The 17473-nt window shown below is 41.0% G+C and overlaps 1 protein-coding gene across 8 annotated transcripts in view; it reads right to left on the bottom strand.

Moving 5' to 3' along the window:
• Window positions 1-17473, bottom strand: part of CIT (citron rho-interacting serine/threonine kinase) — a 73356-nt gene that overhangs the window by 46013 nt on the left and 9870 nt on the right. For 7 of the 8 annotated variants that reach the window (XR_011854881.1, XM_072146441.1, XM_072146432.1 and 4 more), the window contains exons 5-11: window positions 17004-17105; window positions 16509-16651; window positions 12295-12388; window positions 12006-12209; window positions 11768-11921; window positions 3331-3514; window positions 725-830 (exon numbers count right to left, since the gene is read on the bottom strand). Coding sequence is in view for 7 of the 8 variants with exons in the window: in XM_072146441.1 (XP_072002542.1) it covers window positions 725-830; window positions 3331-3514; window positions 11768-11921; window positions 12006-12209; window positions 12295-12388; window positions 16509-16651; window positions 17004-17105 (987 nt within the window). In the remaining variant the exon portion in view is untranslated. Of the gene's footprint in view, window positions 1-210; window positions 550-724; window positions 831-3330; window positions 3515-11767; window positions 11922-12005; window positions 12210-12294; window positions 12389-16508; window positions 16652-17003; window positions 17106-17473 lie in introns of those variants that run through there. The other variant, XM_072146470.1, reaches the window with a different exon arrangement.

The following is a 17473-nucleotide window of genomic DNA, read 5'->3' as shown; positions in this document are numbered from 1 at the left end:
AGACGCATACATAAAAGAATTTATATAGCTCATGACAATCTGTCTTCTAAAAAAAATTACTGCCACAGCTAGTTCTCAAATTATTCAGTTAGCTCACTTCTTCTAATGGTGGGCTCACAAAGTCATCCACAGGCTGGCTGGTCACATGTAAACACAGTCCGATGAAAATGCCCATAGTACACAGCTTTCCAGTAAGAGAGTCATTTTCACCTGCTTATGTCCCTTCAGTATTATCCCAAATCCAGCTCTGATGAGAAGATGGTTTGCCTCATCATCATCACTTATATAGTGAATGAACCATGAGTCCTTCAAAAAGTGTCCAATATTTGGAAGAATCAATTTCCAGCCATTTTCTTTTCGCAAGACCATATGTTGCATAAAAAGGGTGACATAAAAAGAAAGATATGTGTACAGAAGGAAGGTCTATCTTTCTGAAAACACCTCATAAGTATCAGAAAGTTATATCCAGTGATGTAGTCAGCTTCCTTGTCTCCCACACAAGACGTTTCTCTCCTACACTTGGCTTACGGTGGGAGATCCAGTGTAGTCAGTTGAGACTTGAAAGACTAAAAGCACTCTCAAGCTGAAAGGACCTCCATAAGCCGGAAGCTTGGCGCTCAAGTGCTCTATGACCCAAAAGATAAAACCACTCTCTTGATGCCCAGGTATGAACTGGAAGTAAATTTCTGCTGCAAAGAGGGAGGCCAAGTGTCGAGTTAAATACCTTGTGGCATTTGTCCTGTGTTTCCTGCAGCTCTTTGCTCTTGTGAAATAACTTCTTCTCCATGGAGCTTGCCTTGGCTGGAGAGTCCAAGCCAGACACAATGGACCTGTAAAAACAGATAAAGTAACATGCTTGAAAAAAAAAACATGAAATAAGATGCATTCAATGCTATTCCAAAAGACAGTTTAAATATAATTAAGAATCTAGGAAGAAATGGCATCTGTTGAGATCAGCAGCATCTCCTTCCCTTAACAATTTACCACTCATACACCTCCAGTGATCATCTGCCGCACATAGAGATGACAACGCAATCATTGCCAGCGTCATCCTCCACTCATTTCTCAGCGTGCACAAACCTTGGTCATCATGACATCAGAGAACACAAGACGAATTTATCATACCGTCCTCCTACCTGGAATAACATTGGTAGCGCATTCAATAATAAAGGAACCATATCCTGCTGTATGACTACTCACTCACTGTGAACTACATTGATGATATAAGTTTTTCAAGGGCTTTCTTACAGGAGCTCAACACATTAGTGATTCACAAAATGAATGCATCTTTTCCGATAACTTAAAGGACATCTACCACAAGGATAAAGGATTGTAAATCAAGCACACTGACATACTGGTGTGTGCCTCCTCTGGCAGGATCTACTTTTTTTTAAGCTTCTTATACCTGTTTTTTACAAAACAAAGAAAAAAACCTTTTAAGATTATGCATAGGTGTTAATGGAGCATCGATCCCATTATTTGCATAATTTTAAAACCCTTTTTTCTTAAAAACAAGGACATAAGCTTAAAGAAGATCCTGCAAGAGGGGGCACACTCCAGTATGTCAGTGTTCTTGGTTTAGAATCCTTCATTCTGGTAGTAGATGTCCTTTAAAGACAGAAAATAATTCAACTGTATTAACATCGGGTGCCCACGACATGGTAGCTGGTCACACAAAGATCATTTTTTCCTTTTCCAATAATACAGACTTGGTGGCCTTTAAAGTTAAAATGGATACAAAAGTTGAACCTACAAAAGATGGTAGAACTGTTCACATTCAACCTTCCTAACTATAACACGTTTTAAAAGACATTACAACTTGCCTGCCACTTGTCAACTGCTGTGGACCATAAGTTACGCATCCGTTATTAACCATGGTAAAAAGATGCAGTCCGTTGTGCTATCTTTTCTGCTATTAACAACAAAATGTCTGACAGACCCTGTGAAGAGCAGGTGTGAACTTAGCCAAAGTCGTGTTTCGTCTTTGGTCTATGTAAAAAATAAAAATTTTAAGTGCCTTAATTTATATACTAGAAAAGTGTTGAATAGCATTCATTTACCTAAATTGTTCCATATGTTTAATAATTCAGTCTTGATTTCCATTTCCTAACTTGTGATTTCTAAAACATACAATGTAAACACATTGACTATTTAAAAGCTTGAAATGGAGCATTTCACAACATACTTGGTAAGTAACTTAGAACGGTGTATAAACGCAGCACAAACCATTGGGAAAGAGTAGGCCAGAGGCATGCGATTCTCCAAAATTAGGATACTACTTTAATAATGGTTTCTGCTCCAATAAATACAGATATATTTTGTCTTCAGACTTAATCTTTCCATATCATTCCTTCTACTCCCCAGAAATGGAACGGAGTACAAATTGGGCAGTACAATTTTTTGTCGGCCTTTGAAACAGTCCAATATATTTGGGAACGGAAAAAAAATCATTCCTTATCATTATGCAAGTATATTTGCATAAACTTCAAATATTGGGTCAGGGAAGAATAATCTGTGCCATCCATCTCCAAGACTCCTCTCAAAATAGAAGGGTAATTTAGAATGAAGCTCACGAATACATAAACAGCGATTGCATAAGAGCCTTCAGGTTATTAAAGTACTGCTACTCTTGATACAATGTAGATGTGTCACACTTCCACTGCTGCAGGAACTATGCAGATAAATTTGCTTGTATGGAATATCAAACTCTATTCCAAAAAGCCTGTTGTTCCTTACATCCTCAAAAATAGAACAATATTCAAGGTTTACTACCTAGGGTAAGGAAATCCAGTAGTACCCCACTCTATCCTCCTGACATGTTTACCAGGGTCAGACTTTCAAACAGGGGATCCACCCGACCCCATCTATATAAAGTTTGCCGAGAGCATTCCCATTTTACTAATGAAATAAACAGAGACATTGAGTACTTTAATGCTGGACCATGAAACCACTGCAGAAACCAATGTGATGTGGCAGTCTGCTGCAGAAGAACAAGCAGGTCACAAGCCAAAGACTGATTTAAAGGAAATATTGATAGGTTCATTATACAGAGTTGGACATGTGGATTTTATATTCTATTTTGAAGGAATATTATGAAACGCAATCCAGCCAGCACTGATACTAAGCAAGGTAGCTGTTTAACAGTGACTTATCAGCTGTTTCAGGAAAGCCATCTCATGTACAGCAGAGAAGGGAAGAAACCATCTAGATGTATACGTATTAATGTCAGCAGGAGTAGTGTGATGCAGATAGCATACAAACAGCACTGCAGGTCACAGAAACCTGCATTCTTCAGCCAAGTCAGGACAGTCACACATTGGTTTTACTTACTCAGATTTGGTGAATGCGCCAAGAGCCTTGATATATGAAAACCCCACGAACGGCAGTCCTTCGCCCGAGAAACCTGCAGCGCTCAAGTGGCACGAAGAGGGTAAAGCCCGTAAATTCTTCTCCGGTTCATCAAAATTTGAGGTGTCATCGTCAGACTTTAAGGTAGGAACGAACGGAGGAGGAGCTGGTCGGAATGAGAGAAATGAGGATTACAACCCGGGAACCTGCTTCATTAGCTGCACCAGCACTGCAGCTTGTGCTCTCTCAGGAACTGGCAGACTGAGTCACTGCTATGAAATCTATTACAGCAACAAGATATTAACCCCTCCAGCCCCTCCAAGCATGAACATCCCCTTTCCAAGATTACTAGAGTTCCGGGATCATATCACCTGCTAGAACAAGTAGCCATTATCGCCTGTCAATGCAGCCCCCTCACACCGTGATTTACAAGGATGCTTGCCCTGCTTTCTCATTACATTCAACCATCATGCTGATCTGATGACGATATCTGTGCAGGAGGCAAGCTAAAATATTCACAGGGAGTGCAAGTATACAGATGCTGGGAGATCACCCAAACCTTTCTATTTTCAAGTCGTATTGAAATGCATGGGAAGCGGGACCCATCTTCCGCGGGGCATTATTAATGCATACATGTGCTGCCCTTCTCAACAGTCCATCAGGCAGCTACGGAGACAGCAGCAGCAGCCTTAGGAGGCATTGTGATATTGAAGATCCTCCCGGTTCTAATACTGTTACCATGGATCCAGAATAAATCTCCTCTGGGCCAATAGGATATGGGGAAAGGAAAAATATCCCACTCTATATAGACTGTCATCCAGCTTTCACCGGTGTATTCCATAGCAAGCAGTAAAAAATAAAAAAAAATATGTGGTTCAGTTCATATTATCTATCTGTGCAAATTGCCAGCATGACACCAATATCATAGAATGCAGAATCTGAGTAAATAATGCAATTAGGGGTGAATTACTTAATATTATATAGCACATATTTACTAGGGTTTCACACAGCGCCTGAGAATGTTGCCAGTAAAAAATTGCCTTGTTTGCTGATTGTAGGGTCACACAGGCCGTGGAATGCAGCATCTCATTTCTGCACAGTGAGCAGGAACAATGAGGATGAGGACCAGCAGAGCAGGGCCATTAACATTACAATAAGGCCACTGGTTGCCTTCTATACTTACACACCATAGACACCCCCGGAATGCAAATCTAAATTTAGCTACATGAGAAACAAAAAGGATTGCAAACCGTAAACACTTCAATTTCATATGTCTACATGGACGTGCGTGGAAATCCATCATGTGGGAACACGCAGGATAATATATATTTTTTTCCACCCACACACTGAAGAGGGCCTTGATATTTTCAGGTGTCAAATAATACAAGAACATGTGACAAGCCCGGTAGAACACAACTATATTATTATTATAACTAGAAAAGCTATTTACAAATATTCAGTTGTTCTCCATACACGTTTATAAACTGTAAGCCTTTAGAAAACAAGGCAATGAAAGTCCAAGAACCTTACATACTGCTAATAGGACATACATCAAAGAAAATTCTCACATTTCAAATCCCTGATGGTGTTGAAACAAAAAAGATAATTTTTAACCCCTTACTTTACAATTGTACGCAGTTTTATTGCTGTTTTAGCTCCTATTACTCAGTGATGGTCAATGTGTGGGCGGGAACTCTCTAACCAGACACTTCATGATTCCTCTAGTGCTATGAGATGCTGTGTGCTGATAAAGTGGATAGATTATCAGGGTGCATGTTTATATACACTTTCATTTAGCTTTTAAAAACATTCACTAGTATCTGACACATAGAAAGAGACATGAGACAGATCAGAGAGGAGTCATGATAAGATCGATGAGATGCATGTAACACACAATTACATTCTCAGCACTGCTATCTCAGCCATAACAAACACTGTCAGCTCTGCTGTGCCTCCCTTCCCCTCCCCTGGATAAAGACCTTATCTGCCTGTATCTTGTAGATTTACTGTCCTCAGACTGCTGCTTGCCGGCAGGAAGTCTGTGTGCGTGTGAGCTTGTCTTCGATTGCAAGGCTGAAGTGCAAAGAGGAGCTTGGTGCAGCGTTTGACAAGAGAAGAATATGACTTCTGATTTACAGTCGTATCCTGGGGCAACCAAAATTGTATACACCAGGACTGATAGAGACAGGTTGGAATTATATCTGTGAAATGCTGTATTTTTGTTAATAACATTGAATTAATGAATGTGTTTTTTTACTATCCTGAGTATATTTAAGAATCTAGACTTTGTGGGAATACCCCTTTAATGAAAAAGTTCATCTACCTCTAATGCCTATACTGGGGCCATTTATTTTTCTAAATATAATTATTCATCCATGATACAAAACAGGAGCATGTTGGAGATGGGGGCACCAGGGGTAAATAAACTGCCGGATATGGTTCTATGATGAAACTGGTGGTGGGTGAAAAGGTGCATTATTGGGATGTCAAAAAAAAAAAATCAAGTTTTAATATGTATATGCAACAACCCGCCAGATGGGTTACGTTATGAACTTTATAGGCTTCTAATGCCCTCCAGATTTAAGTAAAGTTTGGCCAGCTAATCCTACAATCTGTGTAGTTCCATAGAAAATTGCCTTTAAGAACATGTCCTTTTCCCTCAACATATATTCTTTCCATAGTATCTACTGTCCATATTTGGAATTGCATTTCATCTTCCTGGAAATGTGACCAACAGGATGTCATGTTTTGTAATGTTAATACCATATTGTATGAAGGTCCCTGGTTGGGTAATGGAACTTGCCGCCCGTCAAGGGAAGTTCATAAAAGTTCTAAGATTCTGATGGACTCTACCTTACAAAACCTGCAAAGAACCACTGCTAGAAGCAGATTCTAAACTCTCCAGCCTGAAACTGCGTAACCTAGGATGTGAGCACCCTTTACCAAACACAATCAGTCCAGTGATCTGGGACCCGGAGCAGTTAAACTTACCTTCGCCTGTTGCCTCTGTGGAGTTGGTGTTCAAGAATAAAGGAACCATGAGTTACTGTTTCACATCCCTCGTCTCTGTGTGATCCCAGGAAGCTACATAATAAGGGCCTCCCCTCAACCATCTCCCCGGAGATCCTCCCACATACATACATACATACATAGGGAGTGCCCCAGGGAGCACAGTTTCCATCCACCCGTGGACGAGACCTGTTTCACCTGTAATAAGCGACCGCGACCCATTCGAGCACAAGGCCGCACTCATGCCAGCCACTCTGATACAAGGGAAATCCAGGTGCCCCAAGCCCAAAAGGTGGGATGTTGTATATATTTATAACACGTCTCCATCAGTTCTTATTACATGGAATTTGGTTGCCTGGGGATCAGACAAAAAACTCATCCTGAATATGGTCGCGCAGGTCTCCTGTAAAGTTGTGTTCCCTAACACGAGATTTCTAGATAACTAAACCTAAAGCTCCCATCATTTGTCCAGCACTGCATAGTGGAAAGACTTGACGTATTACTATTAGCACCTCCCGCCCTGTATAATTACATGCACCCCCTGCCCCACTCCTCTTACTGTACACATCACCCGCATCCGAAGTGCCGCCACCCATCCACAGCCTCTGCCGCTGAAGTCATGCAGGAGACAGACGGCCAACAGCTGTGACGTCAGTGAGGCCAGAAGAAGTGGAAGACACCGGGCAGTGCAGTGTGCAGGGAGCAGCAGTAGAACATGGCTGATGTGAGAAACAGGGTTCTGGCAAGGAATGATAGCCCAAGGAAGGACAGACCAGGATGCACTAGGCTGATGTAGGCCTGAGTGCCTGCAAACTCATTAGCATATATTTATAAAATAGTTTTTATGTTGAAAAGGACGTTCAAGAACATAAGAAAAACTGTTCCAGGTAACCCCTACGGTAACAGGCATGACATTGGTGGGCAAACCCCTTTAAGCTCCAGCACTGGATGTAGCGACCATGGTTATACTGATACCATAGTGCTTGTTTCTCTTAGGAGTAGGTCTCCACTTTCAATCATAGGAAAATATCCAAATGAAAGGATTTTGACAGTAAAGTGAGCCTACATAGTTTGTCTTAAATGCCAAGTCAATGACAAGGATGTTCACTGTTAACCATGTTTGAGATCCTTAATCTGTACAAAGAAATGCTACCTAGGAAACTGCACATTTTGTGACATGGCTAGCACAATGACTCAGGATTCTGCTCAAACTCATGCAAGCCAGACAAATAAATGCTTGAAACATTAACCCCTTAATGACTAAATTATGTGTTTTGGTAATAAATGATGGGCATTTTTCCGTGGATTTACAGCCATAAGATTTACAATATGGTGATTGGTGAAATATATTCCTTGTATGGGGGACAAAGTAGGTAATACGAAAAAAAGTTATATAACTAAAAAAAAGAAAATGTTATAATGTCTATATAAAGAAACCAAAACACACACACACAATTGCCACAATTGTTTTCAGAGACTTATATATCAAAACATAACACAATAGGAAACCTAAAAATAGCTTTAGCGCAGCTGGGGAGAGCCTTTGAAAACAATTCCAATGATACCTATTTCATGCTGCTGGCTTCTTAGTCTGAGATCCATCCTGATATATCTATCACCCCTACTTCTAAAATTATCTTCAGCATCTCCTGAAGTGGGTAGACACTTCTTGGTTGTGACATCACCTAAGGGAACTGAGCCCAGAGCAGCTTCCCTCACTTCCCATAATGCACAGCTCTTCTCTCTACCACTAGCAGCCCAGAAAACCAGGACACATAAGCTGAGGCTGAATCATTTTCTCTGTGTTACTGCTGTATAACACAAGTGTGAGCCTAACCTAATTTTAATGTCAGTTTCACATCCATACTAATATAACTTACAGTTACAGTGCCCTTAACAGATATATTTTTACACACACACATATACACCTAAGAACTGTTACACAGATTATGATCTATTACAACCTTATGACTACTATACAAACTACCTGCTAAGATAGATATGTCAGCTAGGTCGTTTAGCAGATGCGGTCACTCTTCCCTTTATCACAGGACAGTAGGGGTAAGGAGAATACAGAGAACCATACAAAAGCATCTGCACAGAGCAGTCAGAGCACGCAAAGAAGTAAATAGTCTTCATCCTGTGTATTAGATCGCATTAATGATACTACCCTAGCCTTGTATAGAGATGGAGGTGGTGTGTAGAGCAGGTTTATCAGGGGGAAGGTGAACTGTGTGTGTGAATATGAGAGCAGAGTGTACACTGAGCAGACCTGATGGAGCTATTTCCAGTAATCACTGAGCAGAGACGGAGGACCAGCCCCATAGAGTCAAAATACTTGGCAGAAGATAGAAAGGCAGAGAAATAGCTGCAATAAGGTAATGAATGTATAGTGGAAAAATGTTAGCTTTCAGCCATTGAAGACATAGTAAAAACTTTTTAAAACGTAATAGTTATGCATTAAAGGGAACCGGCCACCAGGAGCCCTTTTTTGGCTCCCCCATGTCCCCGACAGAGAATAGAGTGCACACTGACAAGGTGTTTTTATAGTAAAATTGGGAATTTTATTAAAAAAGTCCCTTGTCCCCTGGGAGTGACCAGTGTGGAGCGATTTCCCCCCACCCTCGGGAAACTGCTCCTTAATGTGTCTAGTTCAAATTTAAAAATTAAACGGCCATGTTCACCTATTACCTCCCCTCATTGCATACATAATTTCTGCAGTCATTGCCCATCCTGTCAGCCGGACTCACTTCTTGAGGCTAATAAATCTATAATCCACACTATCTGTCCCATAAACCCAGGCACTCCTGCCAACATATAGACAGGGTGGTAGTTGCAAATAGCGCCCTCTCCAGATTATGAGCTGTCGGAGGGAGTCATGAACCCTCTAGTTTCTAGCGCTGGGAGATTATGTAATAGCAGCTGTAGCCTCTGCCTGGAAAGGCAATAGTTAAATGGGTGTAAGATGTTATCCAATTCTGTGGCTGTATTGTAAACTGGAGAGTGATTGGAGAGGTGCTATAACCGACCAGGGGGAGTATAAAACCCCTGTGCAGGGGGAGCACATGGTCTTAGTCGAGTCTTAGCTGATCTGTCCCGACCTCATGGTCTTTTTCAGGAGTCTGTCCTTCAGAGTCTGTCAGCAGTCCAGACCACATGAGATAGAGTGTGAAGCACACCTTTATTGCTGCCACAGAACCCAATAGCAGGAACTGAGTCAAGAGACTGTAATCTAGAACTGCAGCTTCCACAGTTTGGACACAGCTCCATCTCAATTATTCCAGCCTGCATTTTTATTCCTGAGGACCACTCCACGACCACTCCAGTAACAGAATCCAGATCTGCTGTTTGACCATTTAGGCCCGTTGCCTGCTACATGTTGTTCATTAGAAAGCCGTGAGTTTATTTGCACAGCGTTGCCTCCTTCTGATCCCTGGATTCGGCTGTCTACCACCACAAGCTTCCCCATCCATTACCCAGGGACTTATCTCATAGACACACAGGGGTTGCCCTAGGGCAGTAATGGCGAACCTTTTGGAGACAGAGTGCCCAATCTACAGCCAAAACCCACTTATATGTCGGAAAGTGCCAACATGACAATTTAAGCAGTAACCTATTGATCCCTGCTGTATCACTGGTTTTAATCGTATTGGCGTCCTGAGTTCACCAATACAATAGAAAGATGATGGAGAAATTTGGATTGTAGCTTCCCTCCAGGGTCCCCTGAAGAGGAACAATCAGGGGACCCAGAGCAGGAGCTCCAATGACAATCCATCTCTATCCACACCTTCTCGCTCCTCCTGTAGCCAAGGAGGTGTTGCTTTTAAAATGGCGCTAAGCATGGTGCGTCCTGGGCTGTATTGGATCACAGGAGAAAGCCTTAAATCCTAGCTGGCAAACTCTGTGTTGGGGTGAAGGCCTGGGTGCCCACAGAAAGGGCTCTGAGTGCCACCTCTGGCACCCGTGCCATAGGTTCGCCACCACTGCCCTAGGGAGAACCAGTACATCAGCCTCTCCCTCCATATTTCTTGCACACACCACCTGCTGGAGGACAGCCCTCCTGTCCCCATACCAAGCACTGTGACATCAGCGTGCCCTAGGTCGCACTAGCCAGACACTGGGCCTCGGCTCCCTCCAGGCCCCAAGAAAAAGGTTAGGACCCAGTGGGGGATGTTGCAGATGTAACTTATAGTAATTTACCTAGTATACAACCAGTGACTCTTCAGCTGTTAGAGTACTAGAATGCTAGGCCACATGTGGAGCATTCAATGGCAGCAAATAAAGAAGCACACAAGTGGCGCTAGCAATGCTAGAATTCTGGGGAAGGCCTCAGGCCAATTGCATATGCGTCACCATGGAAACGCATGGGATAAGTAATCAGCACCAGGTTTCTTACATTGTTTTAATGCAAGACACAGGTTGCTGGTTAGCGTTCATATGCATTGACATTGAAACGCTTGTGTGATATGGCCAAGGCCCAAACCTAGGCATTAGTGTTGTGCTTGTAAACGCAACGAATATAGTAGAAAAACAGTGTTTTTTTTTTTAATCCGTAGGTGCCGACATTTCGGCTCTTAGAAATACTGAGAAAGGCTCTCTATTTGTAAGAGCCGAAAGGTTGCCACCTATGGATTAAAAAAACACCGCTTTTCAACTTTATTTGTTTGTGCTGCCTTTTCATCAAATTTGTGAAAGGATCCTTTTTGCCTGGATCTATTATGGCGTTGCACATGTTATCTGCGTTTGATATGTACATTTGCTTTGCTGCTTTGGATTTTGTATGAAATATATATATATATATATATATATACACACATATATATACTGTATATATACAGTTGTGGTACACTGTGGATTCTACTGACTGGCAGAATGTGCTGATATTAAAGGGAGCCTCATTTTCACTAAAGACAGGTTGCAAAAGCCCATTACAGCTGCATTGGAAATATGCCTTTCTGCATTCTCTAAGCATTTGCTATTTACAATATAATTGTGTGTTATAACTTACCTTGCACCCTGACAGAATCTTCTGTGTAGTCCCAGGGGTTGGGCTTTAGTCTGGATGCATTTCAAAAAACAACATATGACTTGTCTGTGCTTCTGACTGCTAAGCTCTTGGCGCCCACCTTTGTGCTCCTATACAGCTCCTCCCTCCTGCTCATTCACTCATGGCCTGGTGATCTGACATCAGTGGGAAAAGGAAGAGCTGTACAGGAGCACAAAGGTGAGGGCCAAGATTTGAGCAGTCTGCAGCACAGACAAGTCACATGAGGTCCCTGGTGACAGGTTCCTGTTAAGACCCCTGATGATCTAATGTTGATGACCCACCCTTAGTCCCGCAATACCCTTTGCATAGAACAGCAGGTAAAGAAAGACAGTAAAAACCCCTAGAACAACATGCTGGACTTACTATTACGAATGTTGTCCCAGTCAGTGCTTGCAAAAAATGGATGACAACACAAGTCTTCATATGTCAGTCTCTCTCTTTGTCCACACAGTAAACTTTGGATAAGATCCAGAAAATTTTTACTAATTTTCGGTTCATCTGGAAACTTTAGAAAACGCTGCAAAAACAATTGAAAGACAAGTAGATGCAAAAGATGAAATCTTCTAAATCACATTTCAGTACAAAAGAAACATTTAATAACCTGAAAATTCATGATGTTGTTAAATGTTTTGGTGGTGGTTCCCTCTGTAAATGGAGATTTTCCGTAAAACATTTCATAGGCAATGATTCCAAGAGACCACCAGTCGCACTCTGTACCATAAGAGGCTTTACCATCTCCATTCATCACCATGAGCACTTCTGGAGCCATATAATCTGGCGTACCAATAGGCAACTGTGCATTCATCTGAAATACAAATAATAGGGTTGTTGTAAGGCAGCGATATAAGGATTACAGGTAGTTCTACCTTTATGAACACTCATGAACATACCACTTTATTTGATGTCAGTCTTGCTGCCGATCCAAAGTCTACAAGTTTGATGTGCCCAGTTCGATCAATGAGAATATTCTCTGGTTTGATATCTCTATTAAATAAAACATATTATGACAAATACCATACACACAAAGTTAAAACAAAACACTTGATTTCCTATATCATTTACTAGCTGTGGAGCAGATAACTTCAGTGATCAGAGGAACACTATCTAGCAATTTTTAAAGGTTGGAAAAACTAAAGTCCAACCTTTAAAGGGGCTTTCCCATGAAAAAAAATCCCAAATTTCAATCCCCTAGTGAAGTAAAGAAAATAAAGATCATTTTTAACCCTTTACTTCACAATTGTTTTATTGCTGTTTTAGCTCCTATCACTCAAAATTCCAGGATGTGAGTGGGGTCTCTCTAAGCAGACACTAGTGCTGTGTGCTGACAATGTGGTTAGATTAACAGGGTACAGCTTTATATACACTTTCATCTGGCTTCTGAACATTTTACTAGTATCCGACACATAGAAGCAGATTTGAGACAGATCAGATAAGATCCATGAAATGCCTATTACACAAAATGACAGTCAGCTCTGCTACTCAATAGATCTGCTGTGCCTTCCTACTGTGCCTCCCCAGATAAAGAACTTGCCTGTAGCTTGTAGTTTTACTCACGCTTCTGCTGGCAGGAAGTAGTGCTGTGTCGTTCGCAAACGTCGGGAGCCGGCTCACTTAACCCCACACCTAACCGGCACACCATGGCCCCTTTAACGCAATACAGTGGGGTTAAAAGTGTATTGCTGAGGGGTGACTGACTTGCCTGCGGCTGCCTATTGTATGTTTAATAGGGAGCTGTTCAGGAGCCACAAGAGCCCGCTCTTAGTGAGCAGAGGCTAATGAGCCAGTTCACTAAGAAGAGCCATAATTCTCACCACTAGCAGAAGTCAGTGAGCGAGCTCCGTCCAGGACAGCAGAGGGGCGGGGCTACAGTGCAGGGAGCAGAGGGAGAGAAACTCAGCTCCACGGCCGTCACACAAAAATCCAAGATGGCTGCCCCAACCTTAAGTCAGAAGTTGAACATGTACATAGAGTCCCCCATAATAACCTCATGCAGCAGAGAGAGCATCCATAGTCTCACTGCTCTTACAGTAGAGAATCCCTGTCTATAGTGATGGTAGAACTGCCTCTCCTCTAGGCCTAGGTATTCTGCTCTAGTCACATGTATTCTAGTCCCCCCATTTCCCTTATAATCTTGGTTGCTCTCCTCTGCACCTGTTCTAGTTCTACATTGTCCTTTTAATACACTGGTGCCCACACACTATTCCATGTGTGATCTGACCAGTAATTCGTCGGGCCTTACCACGAGAATTTATTACTATTTTGATACATTCCATATTTTAATTGCTTTAGCAGCAGATGCCTGGCTCTGGTCACTAAAATTAAGTTTACCACCCACCAATACCCCCAAGTCTCTTTCAGCTGCTGTCTTACTAAGTAATTGACTGTTTAGAACATAATTGTACTTTCAGTTTCAATGGACCAAACGCATAACCTTACATTTATCTACATTACACCTCATCAGCCATTTTTCCGCCCCTTCCTCCAGCTTCCACAAATCCCTCCTTAATATTATATTATCGCCTTGGTATTGCTTTACAGAGCTTAATATCATCTGCAAAGATTGAAACCTGACTGTGTAAACCCTCTTTAAGGTCATTAATAAAAATATTAAAAAGAAGTGGCCCAATAATGTAGTGACATTTTTTTAAAGGGAACCTGTTAGCAGAAACTGACCTAATAAACCACCACCAGTATGTTGTCAAGCAGATTAGCACTTTCCAGCACATGTCTGGCCCAGTGTGGGGGCATCACCTAGAAATTCAACACAGAACAGAGATGTAAATTGGTGGCATAAGGTTAGGGAGGTGGGTTGAGGACTGAAGTCAATCTCTCCCCACTTCAGATGGGCCCCTCAATTGAAATCATCCACTCAAGCTGGTTAAAATATCCATGAATGCAGAGGTGTCAATTACAGTAAAATTACAGTTTCACAGGGGGAGTTCTGAGGCTGTGAGAACCGATTTTCCATATTTTTGTCTTCACACTGACCCATAAAAAACATGGAAGGTGTTTATTTGCTTGACAATGACATACTGGTAGTGGTTTATTAGACCAATTTATGACAGATTCCCTTTAATTATATGTTTCCCTTTAAGATATAGTTTATCTATGTAGATTAGCTTTACAGCAACCTTATGGTCATGGACAACAATATACTGAGGCCAACTCATAGAAGTGTTTGAGAGTTCCATGCGCCCGTTGCCTGCCTATGGTTGATTTATATACACAAGCTTGTGACTGTATATACGTTCCCCCAACGGTCATGTGAATATAGCCTTAGTACACCCTATAAATGTCAATTCAAAACACTATTTATTAGAGTGAAAGAAGAATGAACCTCATATATACTGCTAAAAGTAGATATTTACAATTTATCCATTGGCTCACTCGATAGCGTGTATAAAATTAGGGCCACGAGTAGATACAATTCAAATAACAATCTTCTAAAAACTGGCTATGGAACATCACATATATCTAATATATTGAAAATTTGCCTTATATTAAAGCATTTTCCTTTTATTTAACAGATTTGATTCAAAAACTGAAACATATGCTTAGGCGTACATGTCTTCAGCAGACTGAAAGCAAAATGTACAATGACATTTTGTATCATATGTAATGAAGAACTTTTTATTAACACATCTGCAGTCACTTCATACAAAGATAGCAACAGAAAAAATATTCAGTATTGGTAACCATGGAAAAAAAAAATCAGACTGAAATAAAAACCTATCAGTGTATCCTAAGTGACAAGTATAAAAGCGGCCCTGTCAGCTCTCCTGACATATTTGTTTAAGTAAATAATTGGATTTCCCATAATATAATAATTCTGGAGTATATTTTCTCACAGTTTTATATTAAACCATTGCAGGTACTTCGCTTGTAATGAAATAAAAAAAAAAAAAAAAAACTGGATCCTACCTGTGTGGGGTAAATGGGGTGTCCCTACACACTATAAAGTCACAACTTGTAGTATCAGACTATGCAGGGAAACAACCCTTAAAGGAAACCTACCACTGCTAATGGTAGGTATTAGCTGTAAACACCGGGCACCAGCTCAGGGTGAGCTATTGCCGGAGCTTACCTTTGCTAGTGTTTTAAACCGCGCAGCGCCGAAGCTGCTTCGGGTCTGTTCACCAAAATGTGTTTAAACTGCGATATAGCGGTTTAAAACACTAGCAAAGGTAAGCTCTGGCACCAGCTTACCCTGAGCTGGTGCCCAGTGTTTACAGCTAATACCTACCATTACCAGTGGTAGGTTTCCTTTAATGGGTCCATATGAATAGATAAGTGATTGCATATGCAATCCAAATAGCAATTCAATTACTGTACTTAGGGCTCTTTCAGACTAGCGTTTTTTTCACTTTGTATACTTTATGTGGCTATTTTCACAAATGTGCAGACCATAAGAAAAAAAATTGCAGAATTCACAGATTTTTTTTTTCTTGCCTGTGGATCACAGATTTGAAGTCAATGGTCCCCCCCCCCCCCCCCCCCAAAAAAAAAAAAAAAATGGACAGCACATCAAAATCAAGCATCATAAACCAGAGAAACTTACTCATAGATCCAGATGAAAGGCTCTGGGATGTGACTCCAGCCCCTCAGTGCTGCAGATTCACAGGATGTTACAATGACCATAACAAGTCTCACTGAACCCCCTGCTCTCTCCCTCTGCCTGTGTAGCAGCAGCAGTAAGTGCAGCAAGAGGAAACCTGCTATGTTCATTGTAACAGCCTGCAAAACTACAGTACTGAGGCGCTCAGGAAACACCACCAGAGCCCTTCAAGCTCATAAGCATAATTATAAAAGTCGATTTTAAAGGGAAGGAGGCCATGGATAGCAAATATAAAAAGTCACAGTGCCTGGATATATGAGTAAGTGTCTTTGGTTTATCTATGCATAATTTTGATGGTAGATTTCCTTTAAGGTAATTTGCCATTTTATGGAAAATTCTGTTTTTTTTCAGTACCTGGTGAAAGAAAAGATAAGCTAATAAAGTACCATACACAATGCTAGTATTACTTGTGGGATGATTTAGGAACCTATGGAACTCTTTCAATTCATAAATATTTTAAAAGAAAATCCTGCCCACCCTTTTACTCACCTGTGTACATATCCCAACTTATGAACGCTATGAATAGCAAGAACTATTTCTGCCAGATAAAATTGGGCCATACTTTCGTCAAACTGCTCATCATAGCGATTCAATAATGACAGCAAGTCTCCTCCTGGCTGGTACTGCATAACCTGCAAAATGTTCACAATGTTACAGAGCTCTTTTGTTAAATGATGTAGTTTTGGGAAATTTTGTATAATAAGCAGAGGTTTTCTAACTGTTAATTTGGGCAAGAAACACACAGAGCCGATTCATCATATTACATTGCAAAAAACTGTTCAAAATTATAATAATGGACAAACTGCATAGTCAAAGTTCTAACATTATAGGCATCAGGTGGATTGGAATTGAAGGAACTCTGTTGTCCATCTTACACTCCTGAATATGCTTCCTTACAGCTGACAGTTTTGCTTCATATTTTAAATGATATATTTATGTGACATGTCCAAGTATTGTTTCACATGGATTTGGGGTGTTACTTACTAAGTAAAGGTGCTCCCGATCCTGGAAGGCATACTGTAATGCAGGTATCCATGGACTATGATGATTACTTAGTATATTTCGTTCTTCTTCAAAAAAAGAAACCTACGCAAAATAAATAGTTAAATATCAGTATTCACATTATGTAACAATTTAAAGGGATATGAAAATGCATGCCCAATTCTTCATAAATTTTCAGCTGTCCAATTGTCTTTCTCATATAACATACATTTCCTGCAAATGCATAGGGACCCCACCCCACCCCCCACCCCTTTTGATATGTTGCTGAGGAAGTGTGTGTATCTCCAATTGTACTTCCTCAGTAGACTAGATCAATGTAATTCACCAAATATAATGATGTTAAGTCCCAAGGAAACCAGTTGCATAACCTCTTGAGTGCAGGTTAAAGAAAATCTACCATCAAATACAGGTATGATAAACCAGGGGTGATTACTCATAGATCCAGGTACTGA

The sequence above is a fragment of the Engystomops pustulosus genome, chromosome 1, assembly GCF_040894005.1.
Source record: "Engystomops pustulosus chromosome 1, aEngPut4.maternal, whole genome shotgun sequence".
Classification (NCBI taxonomy): Eukaryota; Metazoa; Chordata; class Amphibia; order Anura; family Leptodactylidae; genus Engystomops; species Engystomops pustulosus.
This window is presented reverse-complemented; position numbering and strand designations above follow the sequence as displayed.